Source organism: Lonchura striata, chromosome 1 (genome assembly GCF_046129695.1).
Source record: "Lonchura striata isolate bLonStr1 chromosome 1, bLonStr1.mat, whole genome shotgun sequence".
Taxonomy (NCBI): domain Eukaryota; kingdom Metazoa; phylum Chordata; class Aves; order Passeriformes; family Estrildidae; genus Lonchura; species Lonchura striata.
The window spans coordinates 127,326,317-127,348,655 of NC_134603.1; the positions used below are offsets into that span (position 1 = coordinate 127,326,317).

The 22,339-nt window shown below is 34.1% G+C and overlaps 1 protein-coding gene across 1 annotated transcript in view; it reads right to left on the reverse strand.

Moving 5' to 3' along the window:
* AHR (aryl hydrocarbon receptor) overlaps nucleotides 1–22,339 on the reverse strand; it is a 62,725-nt gene that overhangs the window by 11,003 nt on the left and 29,383 nt on the right. Inside the window, exons 3-8 of the mRNA XM_021538301.3 lie at nucleotides 13,186–13,301; nucleotides 9,655–9,744; nucleotides 7,749–7,872; nucleotides 3,430–3,560; nucleotides 2,361–2,563; nucleotides 614–723 (exon numbers count right to left, since the gene is read on the reverse strand). Of these exons, the coding sequence (XP_021393976.2) occupies nucleotides 614–723; nucleotides 2,361–2,563; nucleotides 3,430–3,560; nucleotides 7,749–7,872; nucleotides 9,655–9,744; nucleotides 13,186–13,301 (774 nt within the window). The remainder of the gene's footprint in view (nucleotides 1–613; nucleotides 724–2,360; nucleotides 2,564–3,429; nucleotides 3,561–7,748; nucleotides 7,873–9,654; nucleotides 9,745–13,185; nucleotides 13,302–22,339) is intronic.

Sequence of the window (22,339 nt, forward strand, 5' to 3'; positions counted from 1 at the left end):
TTTTCAAGAGAAGTCAGCAGAAAAGAAGTACCATAATATTCTGAAGATGATTCTGTAAGTTCCAAAGATAATTCTGTTATAACTAACAACAAAAGTAAAAACCAAAAAAGAGTCCCCTAAATAGTTATACATCAGACAGCTGCTGCTTATTTTCTCAACACTATATTTCTCTTCAAAATTGCTACTTAAGCCAATTAAGCTACCAAGAATCAAACCCAGAAATGTTTGGATGCTAGCATGTTAAATCAGAGATCAATTTGTGGTAAAAATCTTACAATATCAAAAGAAAATTATTTATATAACTTGTTAACAGGAAAGCTATCCTTGGTAGTCTCCTTGTCCGAAGTTCTTGAAATAGCAGAAATTGGGTTGAGCAGAGAAGCAAGTGAGAAGAAGATATGACAGAGACTGGAATATTTATGCTAAAAGGGTCTAAATAGGAATATTAAACATTTCTTCAACCAGTGTAAGTTTTTAGGACAGATAGAACATATGAAATGAACAGTGTTCTTTTTGTTAACAACCTCTTTTTTTCTGTAATTCATATTGCATTCATACTGAAAAAATACTTCATGCTTTGATTTTACAGCCATTCTTTGGGAATAAAACTTACTTCGGATGTGATTTTCAGCACAATAAAGCATGTCAGCTGCATGAATAAACTGGTACCCAGTTCCTCTCATACACAGCTCTGCTTCAGTGTATCCCAGGACAATCTTTCCTCTGAAAGGTAAAACCAAACAATTGCAACACTGCTGAAGAAGCCACTCACAGAATGAATGTCAAGCAAGTTAATTATGGCTAGAACATTTCAGAAGCAAGTGCTAACTACAATTTGTTACTATATCAATTGTATGCGGAAGCAGAACAGCTCTAATAAAAAAATAGAGTAAACAATTCATAAAATTGTAACTAGTCTGCCAGGTTGCCTTCAGTGACTAGGACTGGGTTCACAAAACCATTAGATCATAAAAAAGAGCGGATGCCTACCAGCCAGACTCTCAGTTCCATACTACTGAACATATTCACTCCTAGCAGGCAGCCCCCATTAGTTCCAAAGAATGACACTGTTTTCTTAGCCCTGTTTCTTATAATTTACCTATAGGTGATTGTCTGTAGAATTAAATAGGGGTTTAACTTCAGTTATCTAAAACTTCTTGCCCAAATTAGAATTTTTAGTAGCTCAAAGTTCGAACCCAGCTATATCTCAGAACTACATCTCCTTTGCTATTGAGTTGTATGGGACCCCTGTGTTTGCATTTAGACAAGATATGACTCTGAGGACCACTAGCAAGAGTCGTGTTTGACCCTAGCAGCAAAAATTAGAGTACTTTACTAGAGGCTGGGGAGATGAAACACGTAACAGAATTTATGTGATCTCTGTGCAATACCTGATAAAAAGACATAGTAGAAGAGAGACCTAAACAGGATTTGAAACAAAGACATGGAGATGCAAAGACAAAAGGTAAAAAAAGGGGGAAAGTAGGGATGGGGAACAATATACATATAAATATTTTTTCAAGTGAATAAAAACATCAAAGAAAGAAAAGAAACATTTGTGTTAACATTTTGTCGTTTTTTACTTATATTAGCTTAGACAAATAAAACATTTTGGTCTCTCAGTAGATAAAATAACAAGTAATTCAATTCTATCCAGTAAGTAGGCATGGAAACCCATGTGAGAGACTCCACTAAGAATGAAAGTCAAAAATCAGTCAAAAATAGGAGGGAGAGGAGAAGGAAGGAGGCCAGAGGCTTTTATTTTGATAAAAAAAATCATCCTAATGGGCTTCTTGCCATGTTGAAGCACAGTAACATTATTTTGATCTAGTATTGCAGTAGTGTTTCCAAATTTTACATGGGGAAAATAATGGTTTGGAAGTGGGTAAAATCATAGTATAAAAAAGTATTTAAATTATTTTGAAGGAAAAAAGATTTCCATTGTATTTTACGTCTATTTGAACTGAAGGAGAAATGTAGACTAAAATTAAACACTTTTCTATCAGTTCTAAAACCAAATTTCAAACCAGATTTAACATGAAACGTTTCTTCTTCCCTAATTCATTAGCATGCTGTCTTTTGGTTTTTCTATTTTGTGTTGGTTTTGTGGACTTTTGCTTTGTTTTTCTAACAACTGAGAGTCAGAGACCAGAATGCCATTTCAAGGAAGTACACTACAGCAAACCTATTTCTCTTTACTTGATAGCAGGGCTGGAGAGAAAAACCTTAACAGCTTCTAAACAACCATCACTGAAACGGTTTATATACCAAAAGAGTAGTCTGCTTTATATTTCAAATACATACCTGAAACCTATTTCATTGGCAAATTAGTAGACAATTACAGAGTAATTTACACCTACTTTGCATCACAGCCAGTGGGTGTGAAATCCAGTTTGTGTTTAGTTCTGAAGATGAAATTTTTGGTTCGTATCTCAAGGATAGATGGTGGCTGCAGGGGAGTAGCTACTGCAAACAGTGCAAGCTGAGGAGACAAAGTCGCACCATCCTTCCCTTTCTTGTTTTGTCCATGGAGAAACTTCAATCGTCCTTGAAAATTCATAGCCTTAGGATGAGGAAAAAAAGTAAATGTTACATGCTGGAGATATTTAAAAGCAAGATATTTCTGTTATGATGTAAAACATGTATTTTTCATTTTTCTTAGGATCCATCGGATTCAAGTTTTATAGGATGGCATACACAAAAGTTAGCTAACAAATACCGAACACTGTTGTTATACCCCTGAGTGTATCACTTCAATATCTATTATAAACATACTGAAAAATTAATTAATGGGAAGATTATTCTGTTAAAAAAAAAAAGCATGTAGTATCAAATATCAACTGGGGCTTCTAATATTCTAATGAACATACATGCATATAATTATTTCAACATGCATATAATTATTTCATTATTTCTATTGAAAATTTGTATGTTAAATTTTGAAATTGTAAAGAATTCTATTTTGTAAGATATCACATAGAGGGTGATAAACTCATACTTGTTTTAAAATCTAAACAATTGACTAACAAAAAAATGCATTAAAAGAAGCAAGTAAAATTTTTCCAAATAAGGAAAAACCATGGTCCTCTTAATTACCATAACTTAGTGCATCGCAAAATACTCAACTTGCTACAAGAAAATATTCTAGTAATGTTTTTTAATCTACAAATCACACAGCATTTTACAAAAACTTACAAATGCTTATTTGAATTTCACTGAAGAAACTGGGCCATGAGAAATAATGACAACACTTGGCTGTAACAACATCTTAAAGGGGAGACAGTGTCACTAACAAACTTTGTGGTTCAAGCAGCTCAGATATATTTGGAGACTTAACAAATAAAGTAATTTGTTGCCCCTCTTGTTAAGATGATGCAGATTTCCAACTTTTAAGCATATGTGGAGTTCTTTATGTAATTCCATACTCACCAGGAATCCAGATGAATTATCCAGGAGACATCGTAACCTGCAGATGAAATTCCTTTCCATAAAGGAAGAATTCTCCGGAGGAAGTTGATCTGGGCTATAATAGGTTGCTGGCTGTGAAAAGCCATTATCTCCTGCAGGAAAGGATTATTTATAAGGATTATTTTTAGAAGAACACCTAGTGAAGGCTATCTATAACAAACGATCTTCCGTCTCATAAACAAAGAGTTAGGTCATGACCTGAGCAAGAACAATGTAAACTGGAAACATCCTTAGAACCTATTATTATTGTAACACTGAGGTTAAACATCAATTCTTCTGATGGAATTATGTTTTACAGGCTATAGTATTTGAAAACTGAATGTAATTTATTTTTAAGTGTTTATTTGTTTGTTTTTACTTGGGGGTTTTTGTTTGTTTGGGTTTAAATTTATTCATTATGTTTGTCAACAGCCTAGATTCTGGACCAGTTGCAAAGAGCAGAGTTCTCAGCAGAGAACACACTCATGTTCCCACAATAGTAGGATCGGCAAAAAGGCACAGCAACTACAGGAACTGAGTATTCAAAAACTCAGTATCAAACAGTGAAAACTTACTTTCCAGATAGCCAGAAGAAAGAAGTAGCAATAAATATAAATCAGCAACTTTAGGAAACCACCACAAAAACAAACAAACAAACAAACAAAAAAATCAGCATTTTTCTCCAATGAAGGCAAAATCACCCTACTAAATAGTGAAAATATTTCTGGGCACTGCTGATCAAATACCATAGTTACATCTCCAGGTATACCTGGAGTACTTGTGTTTTGTGGTTGTTTGTTTTACAAAATACTCTAAACCATGATTGTTAATTTTGATAATAGCATGGTATCCTTCCACCTTGTCAGACAAGCATTTGCTGCTAAGTGGTATTTACAAAACAGACTTAAACATTTGGAATATAAACTAAAATCAGAAGGTAAATCAATATACCTCGATAAAATGCATATGTTCTACATGAGACTACATATACAGAGATACCAGAGCATGGCTACTCACAGCAAATTTAGCAAAGCAATCTTGTTTGCAATACATATAAAAAAACAGTCACACCCTAGGAATTCATACATGCAGAAAAACTGAGAAAAATCCAACTTAAAAAGATATTTTATAATAAAATAATCTTTATTTAAAAAAAAATAGTCCATGTACTCTTAGAGAACTGATTATTAAGTATGGACAAAATAATAATAGAGATTTTAAGAACCCATATTGACTTTCCAGATATGGATATTAGGTCAGGAAGAGCATGTCACTTAATAACACACCACATTATATTTTCTGAAGCATAATTTTGTCTCATGAACAGCTGAAAAAACTTAGAGTTAGGCTCAGAGGTTAGTACACTGGCAAAACAAACCCAAAGGTAAACAAATCATTACCAAAAACCAGTTCTATTTAATCTCCTATGAATTCAAGGGGCTGAATTGGAGCCAAATGAGATTGCTGATATCTTACCAGTAGGCCTTGCAACCTAAGGCCATCTAAATCCTACAAGTATGCTGCGTTATCTAGCTTTTCAGATAAAAATCAGGAGATAACTGCTATGCAAGGTCAGTTTTTGTTTAATAAACTTCAAGGGATGGAGAAAAAGAAACCTTTTTCTGAACTAGCTGTTAGTGTGATGAAAAGGGGTAATCTGAAATTACAGCCATCTAAAGAACTGTATTGGCCAGTCACCATTATGAGCAGATTCCACAGGAAGACAAACTCAGGTATTTGTAGTCCAAGACAGTTACCATATAACTTTGAAATTAGAAAATAAGAAATTCCCACACCTGTCATATGGACAGATCTCAACAGACAAAGCAAATTTCCTTACTTGCTACTGCTGCATTTTTTTATATTATAAATTGCTTAATTGACAGTGAGAATTTTCAACACTTCTGAGACAGTGCTTCTCTAGGAAGCTCTCTGAAGAAGCAATGACAATGAAGAAAGAGCATCAAGGAAGCAGCTTGCAAATCCTAAATAATATTTCAAAAATGTCAGCTCTGATTTGGTACAGTGCCAGGGTTTCTGCTGGCATCCTTGGCACTGTTAGGTGTGTCCTTCAGCATTTCTGCCACAGGAGAAACTCAGTTATTCTTTGGGTAAATACAGAGCTGAAATTTGAAGGTTCAGCAAGTGCAGCTGGATGCTGTGGAGTTTGTCAAGTTCCATAATAAAATGCACAGTTCCCAAGAGCGAGCAAAGCTGTGGTGAAAGAAGTGGCTCCCGACAGGAGGGGAACAGAACTCAAAACAGGAGGCAATGGGCTTCAAAACTAAGCCTCCTACACTTGTGAAAGCAACACTGCTGCACATTTCCAGGCAGACAGAAGGCAGGAAGGTTTTACTGCCAGGATCTTGAAGTGACTCACTGTAAGAAGGCAAAGAATTTTACAGAGCATCTACAATCCCTAGAGCAAACCTACCAGTTAACACTACAGAGGTTAGAACCCATATCCCTCATAAAGCTCACACTGGATCTCATCAATACCATGGAGCAATGTGGAGAACATGCAGTGCATTAAGTGCTTGCCTTTAAACTCAAGACCATATGGTTGTGCAACACACAGAGTTCAAAAGATAATCCAGACTTAATGCCCCAGAGCAGATATTTGGGACTGAAAAAAATCAGCATTTTGCAAACTTCTCTGGGAACAAGTCAAGGACTGGGAGGCATGTCTGGGAAGCACAGTAACAGCTGAGGAAACAAGTGGTCTAGCAGCATACCAGAGTATTGAGTGAGAAATAACCAGTCCAGGCTAACTGAAGCAGAATCAGTTCCCAGATTCAGGATAGAATCTGTGCCTGAGCACAAGCACAATTATAATATATCTATAAATATCTACATAATGCTAGCTGAATGTATGAAGACATAAATGGATTAAATTAACAAAAATGGAGGGGATCCTTACGGTCATAGCATTATCCTTTGCTATAAATCTGAATTCAGTTAAAAAATCCTCAACATCCAACCATTTTATGCTACTTGAGGCTCCAAAGTCATCATTGAATCACAGAATGGTTTGAGATAAAAGGGACCTTGAAGGTCACCTAATTCCAACCCCCTGCTATTGACAGGAATACCTTTTACTAGACCAGGCTGCTCAAAGCCCCATCCAACTAGGCCCTAAATGCTTTCAGGAATGGGGTATAATTAGCTTCTTTTAGCAAGCTAGAAAGACAAGATACTAACCAAAACGTTGTCTGTAATCAGGCTCATCACTTCCTGATATTCAGCCAAATTGGAGTCCAATCCAACCTGGTGTCATACTTTTCAAATAACCTTTTCTAAATTAATATGCACTTGTTTAAGGTCCATAGAACACGATTTCACCCTGAAGCAAGCAGGATGAAAATCTGGTTTCTGAGAACCGCACTCTTTGCTGTACTGAACTGTACTATTAACTAGCTGTGCAGCAGGCCTGTGGAGATTGATCTAGAGATGGTGTAACAACATTGACCGCTAAATGAAAAACTGAAATATACTCAACTGTGTTATAAACACGGTGACTTTTCTCTATCAAATCATGGCATTTCCATACATTGCTAAAATGACTTAAAGGTTTATTTAAAAAATTGACTTTTTATGGATAAATAAACCCCACATAATTAAGTCACAATAACAGAAGAGTTACCTACATGTTTAAACAATTGTTGTGCAAAGGGAGCATTAAAATGGAGCAGTTGTCTCAATAGCTTTGTGGTCATTATGATGCAGGCACATGCTTCCTGGATTACACATAACCTGCACCTACACATCTTTGCTCTGATACACAGTGTGTGTCTCCTGAGCTGTTTCTCAACATAGCAGCTCATTTAAGCATCAGTCAGTAACATGTGACAACTCTGCTCTAACATGCATACTCTGCTTGATCTTAAAGGTTCATCTATTTAATCTTTTATTTCTCTTCCCTTTTATCTCCAAGAGAAGTACTGGTCTATGAGCAATGAATGCACTACTTCCTATAGTAACACTGTAACTAGACCTGATTCTTGGACTGATCAGTCTAAGAAACATTGTCACTGATGCTCCAAATTAAAGTCTTCCAATTTAAGGTATAAATAGTCTTTTAATGGTGCTGTACTATGAAAAATAGTGCTTATTTAAAGTGCAAAAAATAATAAGTCTCACTGTTGGCTAAACGTGTCCATGAAATTCAAATAAATTTGGAAGATGCTATTTCTTCCTTTAGTCATCTAAATTTATTTATTTTTTTTTTTTTTACATAGACAAATTAAAAAAGCCCAAAAAACAAACAACTAATCCAACAGGCAAACAAATTTTGTTCTCACCTTGTATACTTGGTCCAGAATCTCCTGACTGGGCAGGATTTAATGCCCAATGTAGCTGTCGTTGAAACTCAGGTCTATCTTCTGTGTGAATCAATTCAAATACACTCTGGTGTATAATATCGGACTATGAACAGAAGGAGAAAGGTGAGAGAGAATAATAAGAAAGTTATATGATAATATGATACAAGTTGTCTGATCATAACAACACTGTTATGGATATAGTAAACTCCATTTTGCTCAGGGACAAATACATACAATCACATCCAGGTGGCTAAGCTTCATGGAACTATTTTTTAGCAGCTCAGTTACACACATGACTATAAACATGGGAAACAATAATAAAAAATATTGCCTTAGAAAAAAGTGACATTATCTCAACTATTTCTTTACCTGCTTTTACCTGAGAAGGCCTGGAAATCCTATGCTTAGGTTCTGTTTAATTTTTTTAATTTTATAAGCTGGTAAATAATAAAGTATTTACCAGGTGTACTTGACTTAACCCACTACAGGTACCACAGGAAAACAAACAAAACTAAAGACCCTGAACCAAACTGCCAAAACTAAACCAAGCAGATTATAAACAGTGGATTTGCTTGCCTGAAAACTTTGTCATTCTTAAGGATGCATTAAAACATGCAATTATTAAACTTTTATTCCACTACCAATTGTCTGGTTAGGAATGTGATCTAAATGGCAAAGGCTCAAAAGCAAGGATTAGTGCTTAAAGGAATTTAAGGAGGAAAAAAACCCACCCAAAATAGTAAAGAAAAGACTCAGTTGACTGAGAAGAGTTATGATCCCGGATTTTGGCATGTTTCAAAAACCCAACCATTACACAAACAGAAAATATTTAAATAAAATATGGATCTAATATAATTGAGATAAACTGGCAAAAGCAGAAGCCTAGGTCAAATTTTGCCATGACAAATTTCATAAAATAATCAGAATAAATTTCCAGAAATTCTAATTTTTGCAACTTTAAGACTTTACTTCTATATCATGCACTTGATTTACTGGAATTACTTAATGAATGTTACGCCCAATTTGTTTTCCAAGCTTTTTTCTTTTTACATTCCTCAGCACTTAAGAAATATGTAAACCCAGGAAAAAAAATGGGCTTTTTTGAAATATTTTATTTTATACAAACTTCCCCAATCTCTCATCAGTTACCTGAAATTGCAGGCCAAGCATGGTTTCCTGCAATTTTTCAGACAGCAGCTGAATCTATCAGTATGCAGTATCCATGGATATACTTTGAGAACTATAACTGTCATCTTCAACTATTCTATCATCTTCACATAAAGTAACCCCAGAGTTTTCTAAGGAGGGCAGAATTTGCCTGCTATGCCTCAGTCCTTAGTACTCTGGCACCTGGTTTTCAAACCCAATGAAGTCAATCATATGTGATCTACACCATAAATAGTAAAAAAACAAATGCTTGTCTTGAAATTAATAATTAAATAAATAAACATGAGCAACAGAACAAATTCCAAAAATACTAAAATCACTCACTTGATATTTATAAATCTCAAGGCATATGGAAATAATTTTTCATGAAAGGTTTCTATTAAAATAATTACCTTCCCATTGAATTATGTCTCACTCAGCATCATAAACTGGGTAACACCACTGTATAAATTTCAAACAGTTGTTCCAGTAAAGAATAATTAAGTGTGAAAATTTCCCATCTTGCCTAACTCAACTTTGGAAATTATATTCCTGTTGTGCTTGGCCTGACATCCTGGCTATGTAAGCTGATAGAAAAGTAATATGGTTTCAAAGTAATTCAACCAAAAGTACCGAACATTTTTATTACTAAAAAATTTTAAGACTCTAAATATGAACACTGATGTTCCCTGAAATTAGGCAAAACCTCTGAAAAAAATAGAAGAAAAAATAAACTTACTTGTTGGAATCCCAAGTAGTCTTGGATAGTAGAAGAGACATAAAAAACCAGAGCATCTGCTGTAACAACTAACACAAATCCATTTAACGCCTGGGGAAGAAACACAGCAATCTGTCAGCTTCAGAGATAAAATTCCAGATAATAATTTTGTTTATAGGTCTACCTATACTGTAGTTCCTCAATAAAATGTGAAGCATGCAAAAGCACATCATTATCTGACAGCACAAACAGGATTCCTCATTTCATCTCTCTACAGTATGTGTTAGAATGAAAAAAAACTGGATCTAATGAAAAAAACCCAAACTTTATTTTAAAATTCAGTGGAGAAGCCAATCCACGTTGATAACTTTTCAATACCCTTGACTGTACAAGATGAGGGACATATATGAAGAACTATAAGTTTATCTAATATCAACCACAGTTCACAATGTTTGTGTGGCTCAAGCATTGGATATCCCCAGCACAAACCAGAGCCACGTCACAAACCCAGTCCCAAAATCCATTCTATTCATAGAGCAGACAGGCCACTGTGGACAGGAAATCAAGCTATCAAGATCCCCTATATAGTCCAAGAAAACATTTTATAGTGTACTTAAAATAGAAAACCCTCTGCAAAAGTGGACTGTTGCAAGTAAACAATGTTTTTGAAGAGATTTCCCCCTCCATGGAGCAGCAGACCAGGCGGCTCCACACTCAAAGTCACGCAAAGGGCGTTTATCTGAACTCCCAATCAATACGGGCCATGGCAATTGTTGTGATAGCAAACAGTACATTTGTGACTTGGCAGCTCATCTGAAAGGTGCCGATTTACTTCTATGGATTTCAGTCAAGACTTAACAAAAGGCAGTCTCTAGGGGCTGGATTGAGTATATTGTGCCACTTAATTTCCTCAACTGCATTCAAAGGCAAATCTGGCTAGCATACTCAAAACAATTTTTTTAAAAAACCACTTTATTTATACAGATTTATTGTAAATAGAAAATGTAAAGTAAGTGAAGGATATCCTATATCTTACTGCAACAAAGTAATAATATAATAAATGAAATATCTGATTAAATGGCCGGTCTTTAAATGCTGTGAACCACTCCAATTTAATGTGTAGATATTATTTAATCTACTCTCATAAACAGTTATTAGCTCTACAAAAACACCTTATAAATTTAGTAAATATTACATGAATAAAAAATGAGAAAAAATCAATAATAATCTAAAATTAAATAGCCTTGCCAATCCAAGAAATCTCGAGTGGTTACACAGAATCCTTGGTTTTGATGAAGCTCACAGTAATTTCATGCGAGCAGAATGCCGCAGTGGCAGGTGCACGTGTCCTCTGCTGACCTGTTCCCTGTTCTGCAGGGCATTTCACCTCAGCTGGTTGACACAAAACATCTGCAAGCTGCACAGCATCTAACTTTGTCTCAAATGTTAAAATTGGTTATTCTGGTCCATTTCACACAGAGCTACCTACACCTTCTGTACCTGGAATCACATTTTGCACTGGCCCTAGTACACAGTTCTCAAACCAGGATTGTTACCGAGAGAGCCATATGCATTATTTAAGCCAAAAATTCTCTAAAATGGGTAGACTAATAAATGAAAGATGAGCTCTGATGGAGGTTTTTGCAAAATGCAATCCAAAAATAATTATCTGAAAACACATAATGAAATTTCGCAGTGAGTTTATTATTCTGGAGAACTGAAGATGCTATTTGTGCCTCTAAAAATTACTCTCAATGCTCCTAATAAAGAGATAATTACAAAACTGTTCATTATTGTTGAGAATTAGGTTTTAAATATTTCTTAAAGGTAATTTTTTTTCTTGCACTTTTTATCATAAACTTTCTTGGGCTGTAACAGATTTTGTATTTAAAATAATAATTTGAAATAAATATTTTTAGCTTTTTTTAAAAGGAGATTTAACTTGCTTTTAAGAAAGGCACATTTATGTATTTGATCTCTGCTTCCACAATATATTGAATTGGCAAGAGAGTTTCTGTGTTGGAAATTGAAGACAATTTTCTGTTTGTTACGAAGCAAGCAAGAACAACTGATGAAGAAGTAAAAACAAAAACAAAGAATAGAATGTTTATTCATATTTTTTTGGCAAAACAAAAAAAAGTAGGGAGATGATAAAAGGAAAACATTCATCATCAGTTATAATTTATTTACCTGAGTGACACAAAGGGTTCTGAGCATAAATGGAAGGGAAGGACTTTATCAATATTTACAACTTACTGCTTCCCACTATCTTCTAGAAAATTCCCAATTTCATCACACTCATGACTTGTTACATAACCTAAGAAAACTCTATCTGCATATTCACTCTCATAAATTTTCTCAGATATATAAAATATTTAAAAAACAACTACATTTAAGAAATTAGGTTAATTTACTTCCCAAGAGGGGCAGAATTATAATATAGTAATAACTATATCATCCACTTCAGTTTCATACTGGAAAAGAGTTCCCTCATATAACTTACAGTGAGAAGTCATAAAAGCTCCCCCTGTATTTCAGATAAAATAGATGCCTCCAATACATCATATATTTCAGCTTTTTAGGTTCTTTTCTGTTTAAAAGAAAGCTGTTCACTGGTAGTAACTCTACAACAGTTCTTTGTCATACTTTATTGAGGTTAGAAAATGAAATACATGTCCTAGTTTTTTTTAGGTTAGCAAACAATTTTCAATTAGCATCAATTTAAAATAATTGTTTTGTGGGATTGTTAGAACCTATTTTCATTTCTAGTCTCTGAACACTGAAATTCCTTTTGTTTGAAGCAAGCAATTGTCTGTGACAGAATGATTTGCCACTTTTGATAGATACATCAGTGTGAAACCTGTATAGAAGACAGACTAACAACATATTTCAAATGGAGCTGCAGGTCTCCATAAAACCCATTCTGTGAAACTAGTTAGAACATAGTAATAGCTATATTTGTGATTTCTTGAGTTTAATCTGAACTTGGTATTATATAATTATCCATATGCTTAGGACCTTAAAACAGGCTAGACAATTAAAAGAATCACACAATATTTTCCATTACTTCATATAAAAGTTATTCAAAGTATTTTAAAACTTGTCCTGAATCTACACTATGTATGCTGAATTCTTTCAAAACACTAAGAAAGCAAGATTTCAGCAAGCCCAAGGTCTTTGAAGGAAAAATTGTTTCTTTCAGACAATTAGTCACCAAATTTACATTAAATTAGTAACTTATCTGGTCCTTATAAAAACCGTTCCTTTATATTTACATCTTTATTAACAACAGGTGCAAAGAGATGGGAACCCCCCCAGTAAATTACTTAAAAACATTACAGAGGAGTCCATATCCTAACATCCACTCTAAAGTCCCCACTACCAAAATCCAACAGCTGTTTAATATTACCCTAAAGAAAATGAGGAAAGAATTTCACAGTAAGAAAGCTTTTTCTGTCTCATCCCTGAGCATCTAATATGCTAAATACAGGTGTTTGGAGGTTTTTTTTTTTACTTAAAATCTTTGTATAATATGTCTGTTGCAAAACATACCTGCAATAGGAGTTCTCCTTCCAGAATCTGCATCCCTTCTCCACACTTTCCTGTTCTAGAGGTTTCCTGAATGCCATTTCTTTCTGGTCTGGTAGAGCTAGATGATTTTAATGCAACTAGAAGAAAAGAAAAAAAATTGAGCAATCTTTGAAAGGCTCACTAGAAATTTAGGTAATGATCTGCTATTTTTTGTAAGAAAAAAATTGATTTAAATATCTATATTTTTATATATTATGAATACAATTTAATGAAAGACTTTTGTTTCCATGTCAAACCTTTTCCTTACCTTTAGAGTGAACCCTCCAATTTTGTCATCTTTCTCTTTTCTATATATAATACTTTCACAACAAAACAATTATTATTTGCAATCAACCCAAGTCTCATGATTCTATTCCTTTTTTCCTTCTTCTCCTTCTCTTTACTATAAGACTCACTTCTTAGTGTGTTACTCTTGTGACAAATAAAGGACATTTTTGTTTTCATAGGCCACCCTCCTATGATAGAAGCAACTCTGTGTTAAGGTAGGAAAACACTTGCACTTATTCTTATCCCACCTTATTTCAGACATCAAACTATGTTTCATCAGACAGGTAAAGCCTGCTCTATACTTAAAGCTTCCTTCAGGGAAAGGAAGGAAAGAAACATGAACCCTAAATGCATGGTACATAGTAAAAAATCCCAACAAAACAAAGAAAGGTATTTCAAACAAAAAGATGTTGGTATTTTCTGTCATAGTTAAAATTTAACATTTTAAACAACAAAGCACTCTTCCAACTTCAGATAAAATTCTATAACAATGAATCATCATTATTCAGATCATAAATATATCTAATTGGAAGAAAAAATTACCCAATGACTAAGAAATCAAGAATCAGATCATATTGCTATGAAGCTCCCAAACTTCCCATCTCTGCATCCTTCTAATAAACAGGATGCTGTTTAATAAAACTACACACTCAAAGATCATCCATAACTCAGAATTTACTTACTTTTCACTACTCGATAAAGAGGGGGAAATAAAAGAAGTCTTCAAATCTGAAATTAGTCTAAGTAGATCTGTAGGTCTAAACAGCTTAAAATTACTTGGGCAATTGTACCTTAAACCTTTTCTATAAAATGAAAGGCCACCACCTCCCAGCTCCAAAATCTCTATGATGCAAAACAAGGGAAATTTATAATAGAATGAAATCCATAAAAATAACTGTAAAATACAAGCTTCTCATAATGATATAATAGCCTAAATTTCAAATGATTTTTCAATCTGCTGAAAACCTTCATTTTTCCACTCTTCAGAACTTTAGTCAAGAATCCAGAAGAATTTCTGCTCACTCACTCTTAAAGTATATTAAATTATATTTTACACTATATATATTAACTGAAAGATAAATGATGCCTTTCCCATTTTTTAAGCTAACATGGCAGCTAAGAACTTTCAAGCCAGACAGTTTTCATTAAAATATACCTCAAAGGCACCACAGAGGAAAAATGTGTTCTAAAGAGATATTAACTGATTAATCAGGTCAGAATGTACCTAAACGTTTGCACTGAAATTAAAACCCTAATGCAAGGTAGTCTAAACATCCTGCAACAGGCTACAGGGAGGTACAGCCACAGCAAATTCACATGAATAGGATATGTAGCAAATTTTTTTCTAGCGTTATTTCAAAAGAATATATAGAATATTCACTAAACACCCCTAAAGCAAACAGGCAGTAGAAGAAAATGTTTTAAAATTTATGTTGTATGATTATTGAAAAAGTTGATATTCAGCTGTGAAAACTACAAGTAAAGATGCCTAATCACTTTTGCCATTCTGCAAAATACTATGTCATTAAATATAAGTGGGCTTTTTCCTTTATAATGTCTGATAGGATTAAACACTGTCTGAGAGATAAAATCTATCACAGCTCCTGAGCTCAAACATAGCCAATGTACTGGTGGTTATATTCTTTCTAACTTTGAAGGTGCACAAGAGGTTAGTGTGAAGTTCAACATTTTCCTGAATTGGTTTCTACAGCTTTTGCAGAAATCAGAATGTGGATGGAATCAAGCTGTTTACAGCTAAGGCACATGGAAAATCACCAGCAATCAGGATTAGTAAAAATGGAAGATACTGTGGAAATTAGAGCTGTATCCCATAATTTGGTACACAACTCATGAAAAAAAGGAAACAAATCCAAATTCACCTTGTTCTGACAGATAAATCACTGGCCTGTCAGTGCCTGCTGCAAGCCACCCAAGTCCCTGGTGCTGAACAACCCCAGAGACCAGGATGCACATTTGTAACGTGTGCTCCTACACTGCCAAATTGAATGCTACCAGAAACAAGGAACCTTACACAGCACAGAAGAACCACCTTGCTAAGCAGCAGTTCTCAACAGACTTAGCCACACAATCAGGTGGCCTCAGAAATACCAGCAAGAGATATAATAATAGGTAATGGAAAGGAGAACTAAATCTTACAAAGCATAACTCATCCAAAAGTAATATTACAGTCAACATCACCTAGCTTAACATCAGCCATGTGTGTTCTGTTAGTTCTCATAGTCTTACTCATGTCAGCAGACAAAATAATCTCAGTAGTTCATTACCTTATAGTCTTTGAATTAATTAGAACTCACTGTGGGCTATCCTCTCAATTTTCCTACACAGGAAATTAAAACATGAATACTCCCACAGAGTAAAGAGGAAAAATCTGTACACATACTCTAGAATATATTCACTATCAAGCTACTTCTCAGAATTTCCCATTCATAATTTAAAACCATCAAAAATAAAGCAAATTTTCTTACATTTGTAAAAAAAAAAAAAAAAAAAAAAAGCAAAACCAAATGAGCAAACAAAAGAAACCCAAAAAAAAAAAATCTGTTACACAACTTTAGCAGGAGGGTTGGATTATAAGCACTTGCTTTCCAAGTAGGTTAATGATTGATATTTAATCCTATGTCCAGCAGTAAGCATCATTTCCATTGCCTAGATTTCCCTGATGTGAAGTACAAGCTGAATCTCAAAGACAACTAGATAGTGACATTTAATAGATTTTTCTAGACATAAATATAAATATATATTCTGATAAATTTGTTTTATGATTGATAAATTAAATAACAATGGTTACATCAATATTTGCCAGCTTCTTATCTCTGTTACATTTAGGTGATAAATGTCTTACATGGAGATGTAGTGAACTTTATTAGACTAACGGTATGGAGCGGGGGGATAAAAAATGTTTAATATATATCTACTTCTTCAGGTCTGAAACAGAATTCTAGCCATTGAGCTCTAATGACTGAAAAAAGGCATCTTTCATTCCAAAACCATATAAGTATTCATTAAAAATTACTTACATAAAGACAACAGGTATTAGGTGATCTTCCTTCTTTCCAAGGACCAAGAATCAGTATAAGAAACTGCATGAGTTATAAGTAGCTTCCTGATTCAACTAATAATTCATGATAGATTAATTTCATTAATGATCTGCTGAGATATTCAGAAAGTAATCTCATCAGAGGAAAATATTTTAAAAGTAAGTCTATCCACTGTCTTATTTAAACACTATGCTGTCCTTCAAGAGAGACTCTAGTCCAAGATGAGAAAGGTCTTTTTCACCTTCAAACACCTGATCTCTAGGGTTTATACTTGGCAGGTATGCTCCCCTCAAGCTTCAACCCACAACCAGCATCCTTTTCCTTCCAGGCTATCACTCCTGTTCTCAATAAGAATCCTTGCCATGATTTCCTCACTTGATAGGCTCCTGCTCTCAAGTCCTAGCTCCACTATTTCACCCACTTCAGCTTGCAAAATCAGTCACCAGGCAGGCATCTGAGTTACACCACCTTCAACAGGAATCCTATAAGTTATTTCATATTCTCTTTACCAGAAGTTACAATAGCAGAGAATTACAAAATTGTCACAGAGCAAGTGCAAATGCACTCTAACTGATGTACTTGAGAGAGTCCTACTTGTGCTAATTGTGCTAAAGTTAAAGTGGAGATGCAGAGAATTCATCATAGGGCATATACATTAGCAATTATCTAATTAAGTTTCTGATTAATGCAGAAGCCTGATTTAACACATACATACATTAACTGTTTGATTTATTATTACTTTAAGAATGCAATATAGATAGTTAAATTACTTAAAGGATTCAAAAACTGTTCCACTTCCCCTATTCATGAGAGAAGTGACACACCTACAGCACTTATACAAATATTCAAAAGAAATATCAATAACAATGAAATATAATAAAAATGCCTTTAACCTCAATGTGACTAATATTTTATGTAATAATCAGTTGTCTGACCACAGAACAACAGAGTAACATCCATCAGTGGGTATCAGGACACCATCAATGCTCAACTTGGCCAAATCAAGTTTATTATGCTGTTTTCCTCAAATCTAGAATTACTAAATTTGGAAAAACGTACTTTTTATTTTCAAGTCATCAGAAAGAAGAAAGTAAATGAGAAAAATAAATAAAAGTGGAGTTTTTTTCTGTTTTGAGTAAATAAAGATTTTCTGACACAAATGCACATTTGCTGATGCTCAGCTGTGAAGTCTGGAGAGATTTTTCACCATTGAAACCTGAGCATTCCCACACCAAATGTCTCATATTTGATTATCAAAGGAGTGAAAAAATGTATGATTAAGCTTTCCATCTCAAAATTCATCTAATCCAGCCACGTGTTATTAGGGTGCTGAATAAAACCATTTCAGTAACTGCTGGCTGAAAAGCTTTACAGAAACCATACCAGAGTACAAGGAGGTGTTTAGAGCCTTTTCCTACTTTTTCTTCCCCAAAGAAAAAGCATAGCAAATTGTTTTGGAGGAGTCTGGGTAGTTCACTACTGAGAGGTGTAGAAAACAGAATATCAAGATGCCAAATTTTAAACAGACTTTTTAAAATTATATTGAGATGCAACAAATTTCTTTTAATCAGACTTGAGATAATTTTTACTTCTAGGTGAATGATCTGTTCAAGCCTAAAACTGTATTGAAGCAACACTTGTCTAATATCACAAGTATATCACTAGCACATCAGTCATGCAGTCCTGGAATTTAATCTTAAAGAGCTTCCCAGAACTGCTTTAAATCAAATTTGGCATGGTTTCCAAAATCTGGCCAAACAGGTCAAAGTTTGCAGTCAAAGCCAATTGTGCCTGTTTCATTACCTTTTCAATAGATTTAGAAATTCTGCTTGTCTGTTCTAGATTACTGCACAAAAACAACAGTTCTCTTGTGGGGGGAGGTCTTGCTCCAGCAACAAATGCTAAGCTTCAACACGAAGGTCACCAGCTAATACAAGAAAAGGAGGGCACTAAAGATATTTAATTTAATATTTATTTAATATTAAACTCTTGCCTAAATCATTAACATAAGCTAAATTGTTTATACTGGTGAAAGATCCATTTTAAGTATCTACATAAAACCTTATCTATTTCTATTACTTAAGAGTATATAAAACATTTTGCACCTGCCATCTCTGACACCATCAAGGCAAAAAATATTTATGAAAGTTAAGTAACAGAAGGAAAAAATGCAATTATTTTTCTACAAAGATAAAAGATGCATTGACTGCATATTTTGTAACTAGCTGCACTTCTAGATAGCAAAAACTATACATGTTAGTAATAAAAGTTGTGAAGGATTGGTCTGTATTCAGAGATAAAAGATAAAATAAAGTTCAGAATTATCATCATAATTAGTTCTAACGTCATAGTTATGTTACATGAGGCAAGATTGACTTCTGGGTAGGCTGCATTTACAAGCAAAACACCTTACATACAGGGGAGAAAAAGTTTTCACTGTGTTTTACATACTTAAATTTTCCATTTCCTACCTTCTCATTTATGATTGTGAATAATTGTCAAAATAGATTTACAGGGGGTCTTCTTCCTTACATGTCTGAAAATGAAATCATTTAAGAGCCAGTCTTCCTGGTAAGTGTATTATAAATTACAGTTCAGCTTCTAAATTACAGTAAACTGTGGATGGATGGAGCAATGGATAACAACATGTGCTCTCCATTACTACTGAAACTCCAAAATGTAATAAATACATTAATAAAAATGTAAAAAATACATAACTTTTCTGATGTGCAGAGCAACATCAGAAGATTTCAGAGAAATATCAAAAGAAAACACCTTACAAAAGTAGTCACAGAAGTTGAATAACTGGGTTTTGTAAATATAAGCAAAATGAGGATGAATTTGTGCATTTGGTAGTGACTAGTAACAAAGGATACTTTTCCCCCCCTTAAGTATCAACGAATGCATCTAATTATGACAGTACTGGACCTGCTTTCAAATAATACATTTTAAAGCAGAAAAATTACCAATAAAACATACCCAGGAGATGCCTTTGCTTTCCATAAAAAAGCTAACTATAGTTTAAACACTAGTGACAACCAACCTTCAGCTTCAGAAGACATGGCATACAGATTCATACAAATATTTTCAGCTAATTAAATATGTATGCATATTTAGGAAAAGCTACTGAAAGAACCAATAAGCCAAAAGATGTGGATATTTCTTGAGTTGGCCTCAAAGAAATTTTCATGGCTCAAGAGAGAGAAAATGCCATGAAGCAGCTATCACAAGAGGACAAATCATATGACCATGAAAACTTTCAAAGAAATGTTAATAGGTTATGGTTGGTGAAAGAAGAAAACAAGAGACCTAGGGGAAGTAAAACTTTTATCAGAGTAAGTTTTAACTGAATAATTATTTCCTTTATTTGAAAAAGGAGAACAAAACAAGGGCAATTCCTGGGCTTTTCAGAGTCAATATCTTAACTGCTGTACAGATACAGACTGCTTAATGATGTTACAAATCTCTAGAAATCAAATATTTCCAGGTGTGCAGATTTGTGACTGCATCCAGAACCCTGCAGCATCCACCTGCACTGGATGCACTACAAGTTCTGTTCATGTGCACCCCTCCATTTCCAGTCATCCAGTACTTTCTTTTTAGCCCAGATTCAAACCAAATAAAATGTGTACTCATCAGCTATACAATCAGAACAGCAGAGAGCACAAGTCTACCCATCTGTGAGGATGTTCAAGTATAAAACAAATTTTATTTAAGGGAGGAAGAAATGTATGACTTGCCCAAAAATGCTTAGGCTAAGAACAGGAAAATGAAACTTTCATCTCCAAAGCAGATGATTCCAAAGGTTAAAAGTGTCTTAATACAAAATGTTTAAATATAAATTGTTGGGAACCTATAGTGGCTGCCACCAAAGTACCTACTACAATATAGCCATATGTATTTGCTAGACTACAGGGAAATATTTATACTTTTAGCATAATCAAGATAAAGAAATTTCAATATTAAGGTTCTATTAAGAATCCTACTTGAACATTTCAGAGACCAGGGATAAAAGCAGACCTACAAACCAAAAATAAGCCAGTAAATATTTTGTTAGCATTGGACTGAAATTACTCAAGGTACAGCTCCAGAACTTCCCAAGGGCCCTGCTGTACTTACACTTCAGACATGTCTTCATACATATTTTAAACTCAACAAGAGAAAAGTGCAGAAGTGGTACACATTACTTGAATTGCTGCAGGATTCTAAAATAGTCTCTTCACTGCAATCAATATATAACAAATATACATGAAGAATAAAAGCAGCACACAACATTTTTCTCAACCCAAATACCATGATTTTTGAACATGTGATATTTCAGATTGACCTAACAAAACCCATCTAAACTTAAAATGACCTTGTGCTTCCCCTACTATACAAAAAAGGTCCAAAGTGAAAAATACTATTTTTTATTTACCTGTGATCAAATAATACACTTAAATAATTTAGCATGAAAGCTATTTTTGGCATAAGGAAGTGTGTTGCTTGCCCCTTCAAAATTGACATGTCTGAAGTTCAGATCAGTTCTATTCAGTTTCCAGGTCTATGGCAAGGATACATTTCCAATGCTCAGGGTTATAAATCATAAAACTGACAAAAACTTGGCAGGAGTATCACCTTTTTTCCTACCTAAACTTCAATCAAATTTCATTGGCCAAGACTCAAAGGGAGCCACAAATTTGCCAGAAATTACATTTCTGAATCACAAGATTATTTATAAGATAGTAAATGACTATACTCATTTGTTCTACTGGGGGAAAAAAAAAGAAATAATCTTTTCTCTAAATCTAATTTTACTGCTTAGTTAAATTTATCAACACTAACAACAAACAAAAGAAGAAAACAACCTTTGAAAAAGTTTCTAAATCCTACAGCTTTTGTTGATAAACCATCATATCCTAGAAATGCTGTAGCATAGTATTTTAATTTCCCTTACTTTTGATATGTTATACTTGAACATACTATTTGAATATTTATCTTCTAAAGAACAGAATTTTCATTTAAATTTGCAATTTTTTTAACTTGAAATAGTTATTAAACTACATACATAGAAAAAAGTTATAAACCTGTATTAGCTACTTTTCAAATCTGCTGTTTTACAAATTGTGTGTTTAGTGGACCACAATTTAAATCCTAAAACTCATTTATAATAAAACAAGGAGATATACTTTTATAGTTGGTTGTACTGGAAAGTTATTGTTCTGCTAAATGCATGACTAGATGTGTAAATTCTAAGCAGGAAGAATTTTCTTTTTTTCTAGCACCTGAAACATGGGAAAGCCTGTATGAAACATTTCTAACTCTTCCTGGCATTATTTTTATACCACCAAAAAGCCTCTTAGAAGAAAGGAACTCTAACCTCAGTCTCCTATGGCAAGCTGAATAGGTAACAGCAGGTAACCAGGACAGGAATTAGATCTTACCTAATGAGTTTATGATGGGCTGAATGTATAGCAACTTCCTAAGCCAGAATTTGGACAAGATGCTGGGTTTCCACTGTTGTTTTAGAGAACTATCCAAAACTTCACGTAAATATCCTAAAATAATGATGCTTTAACTGTAACAGCCTGCAAAAGTGGCAGCTGTCTTTCTCCATGGCTTCAGTCATGGCAGCACTTTAAGACAGCGGAAGTCTACATCTGAAAATGAGGAAAGCAATAAATAGTGCAGAGTCTGTGGCTTAGGTATATTTTTCACACAGTACCAGCCACTATTATAGTTTTTAAGCAAATAGAGGATTATAATATACCCTACAGAATATATATGGGCCAGGCTGGGTGGTAGGCAGG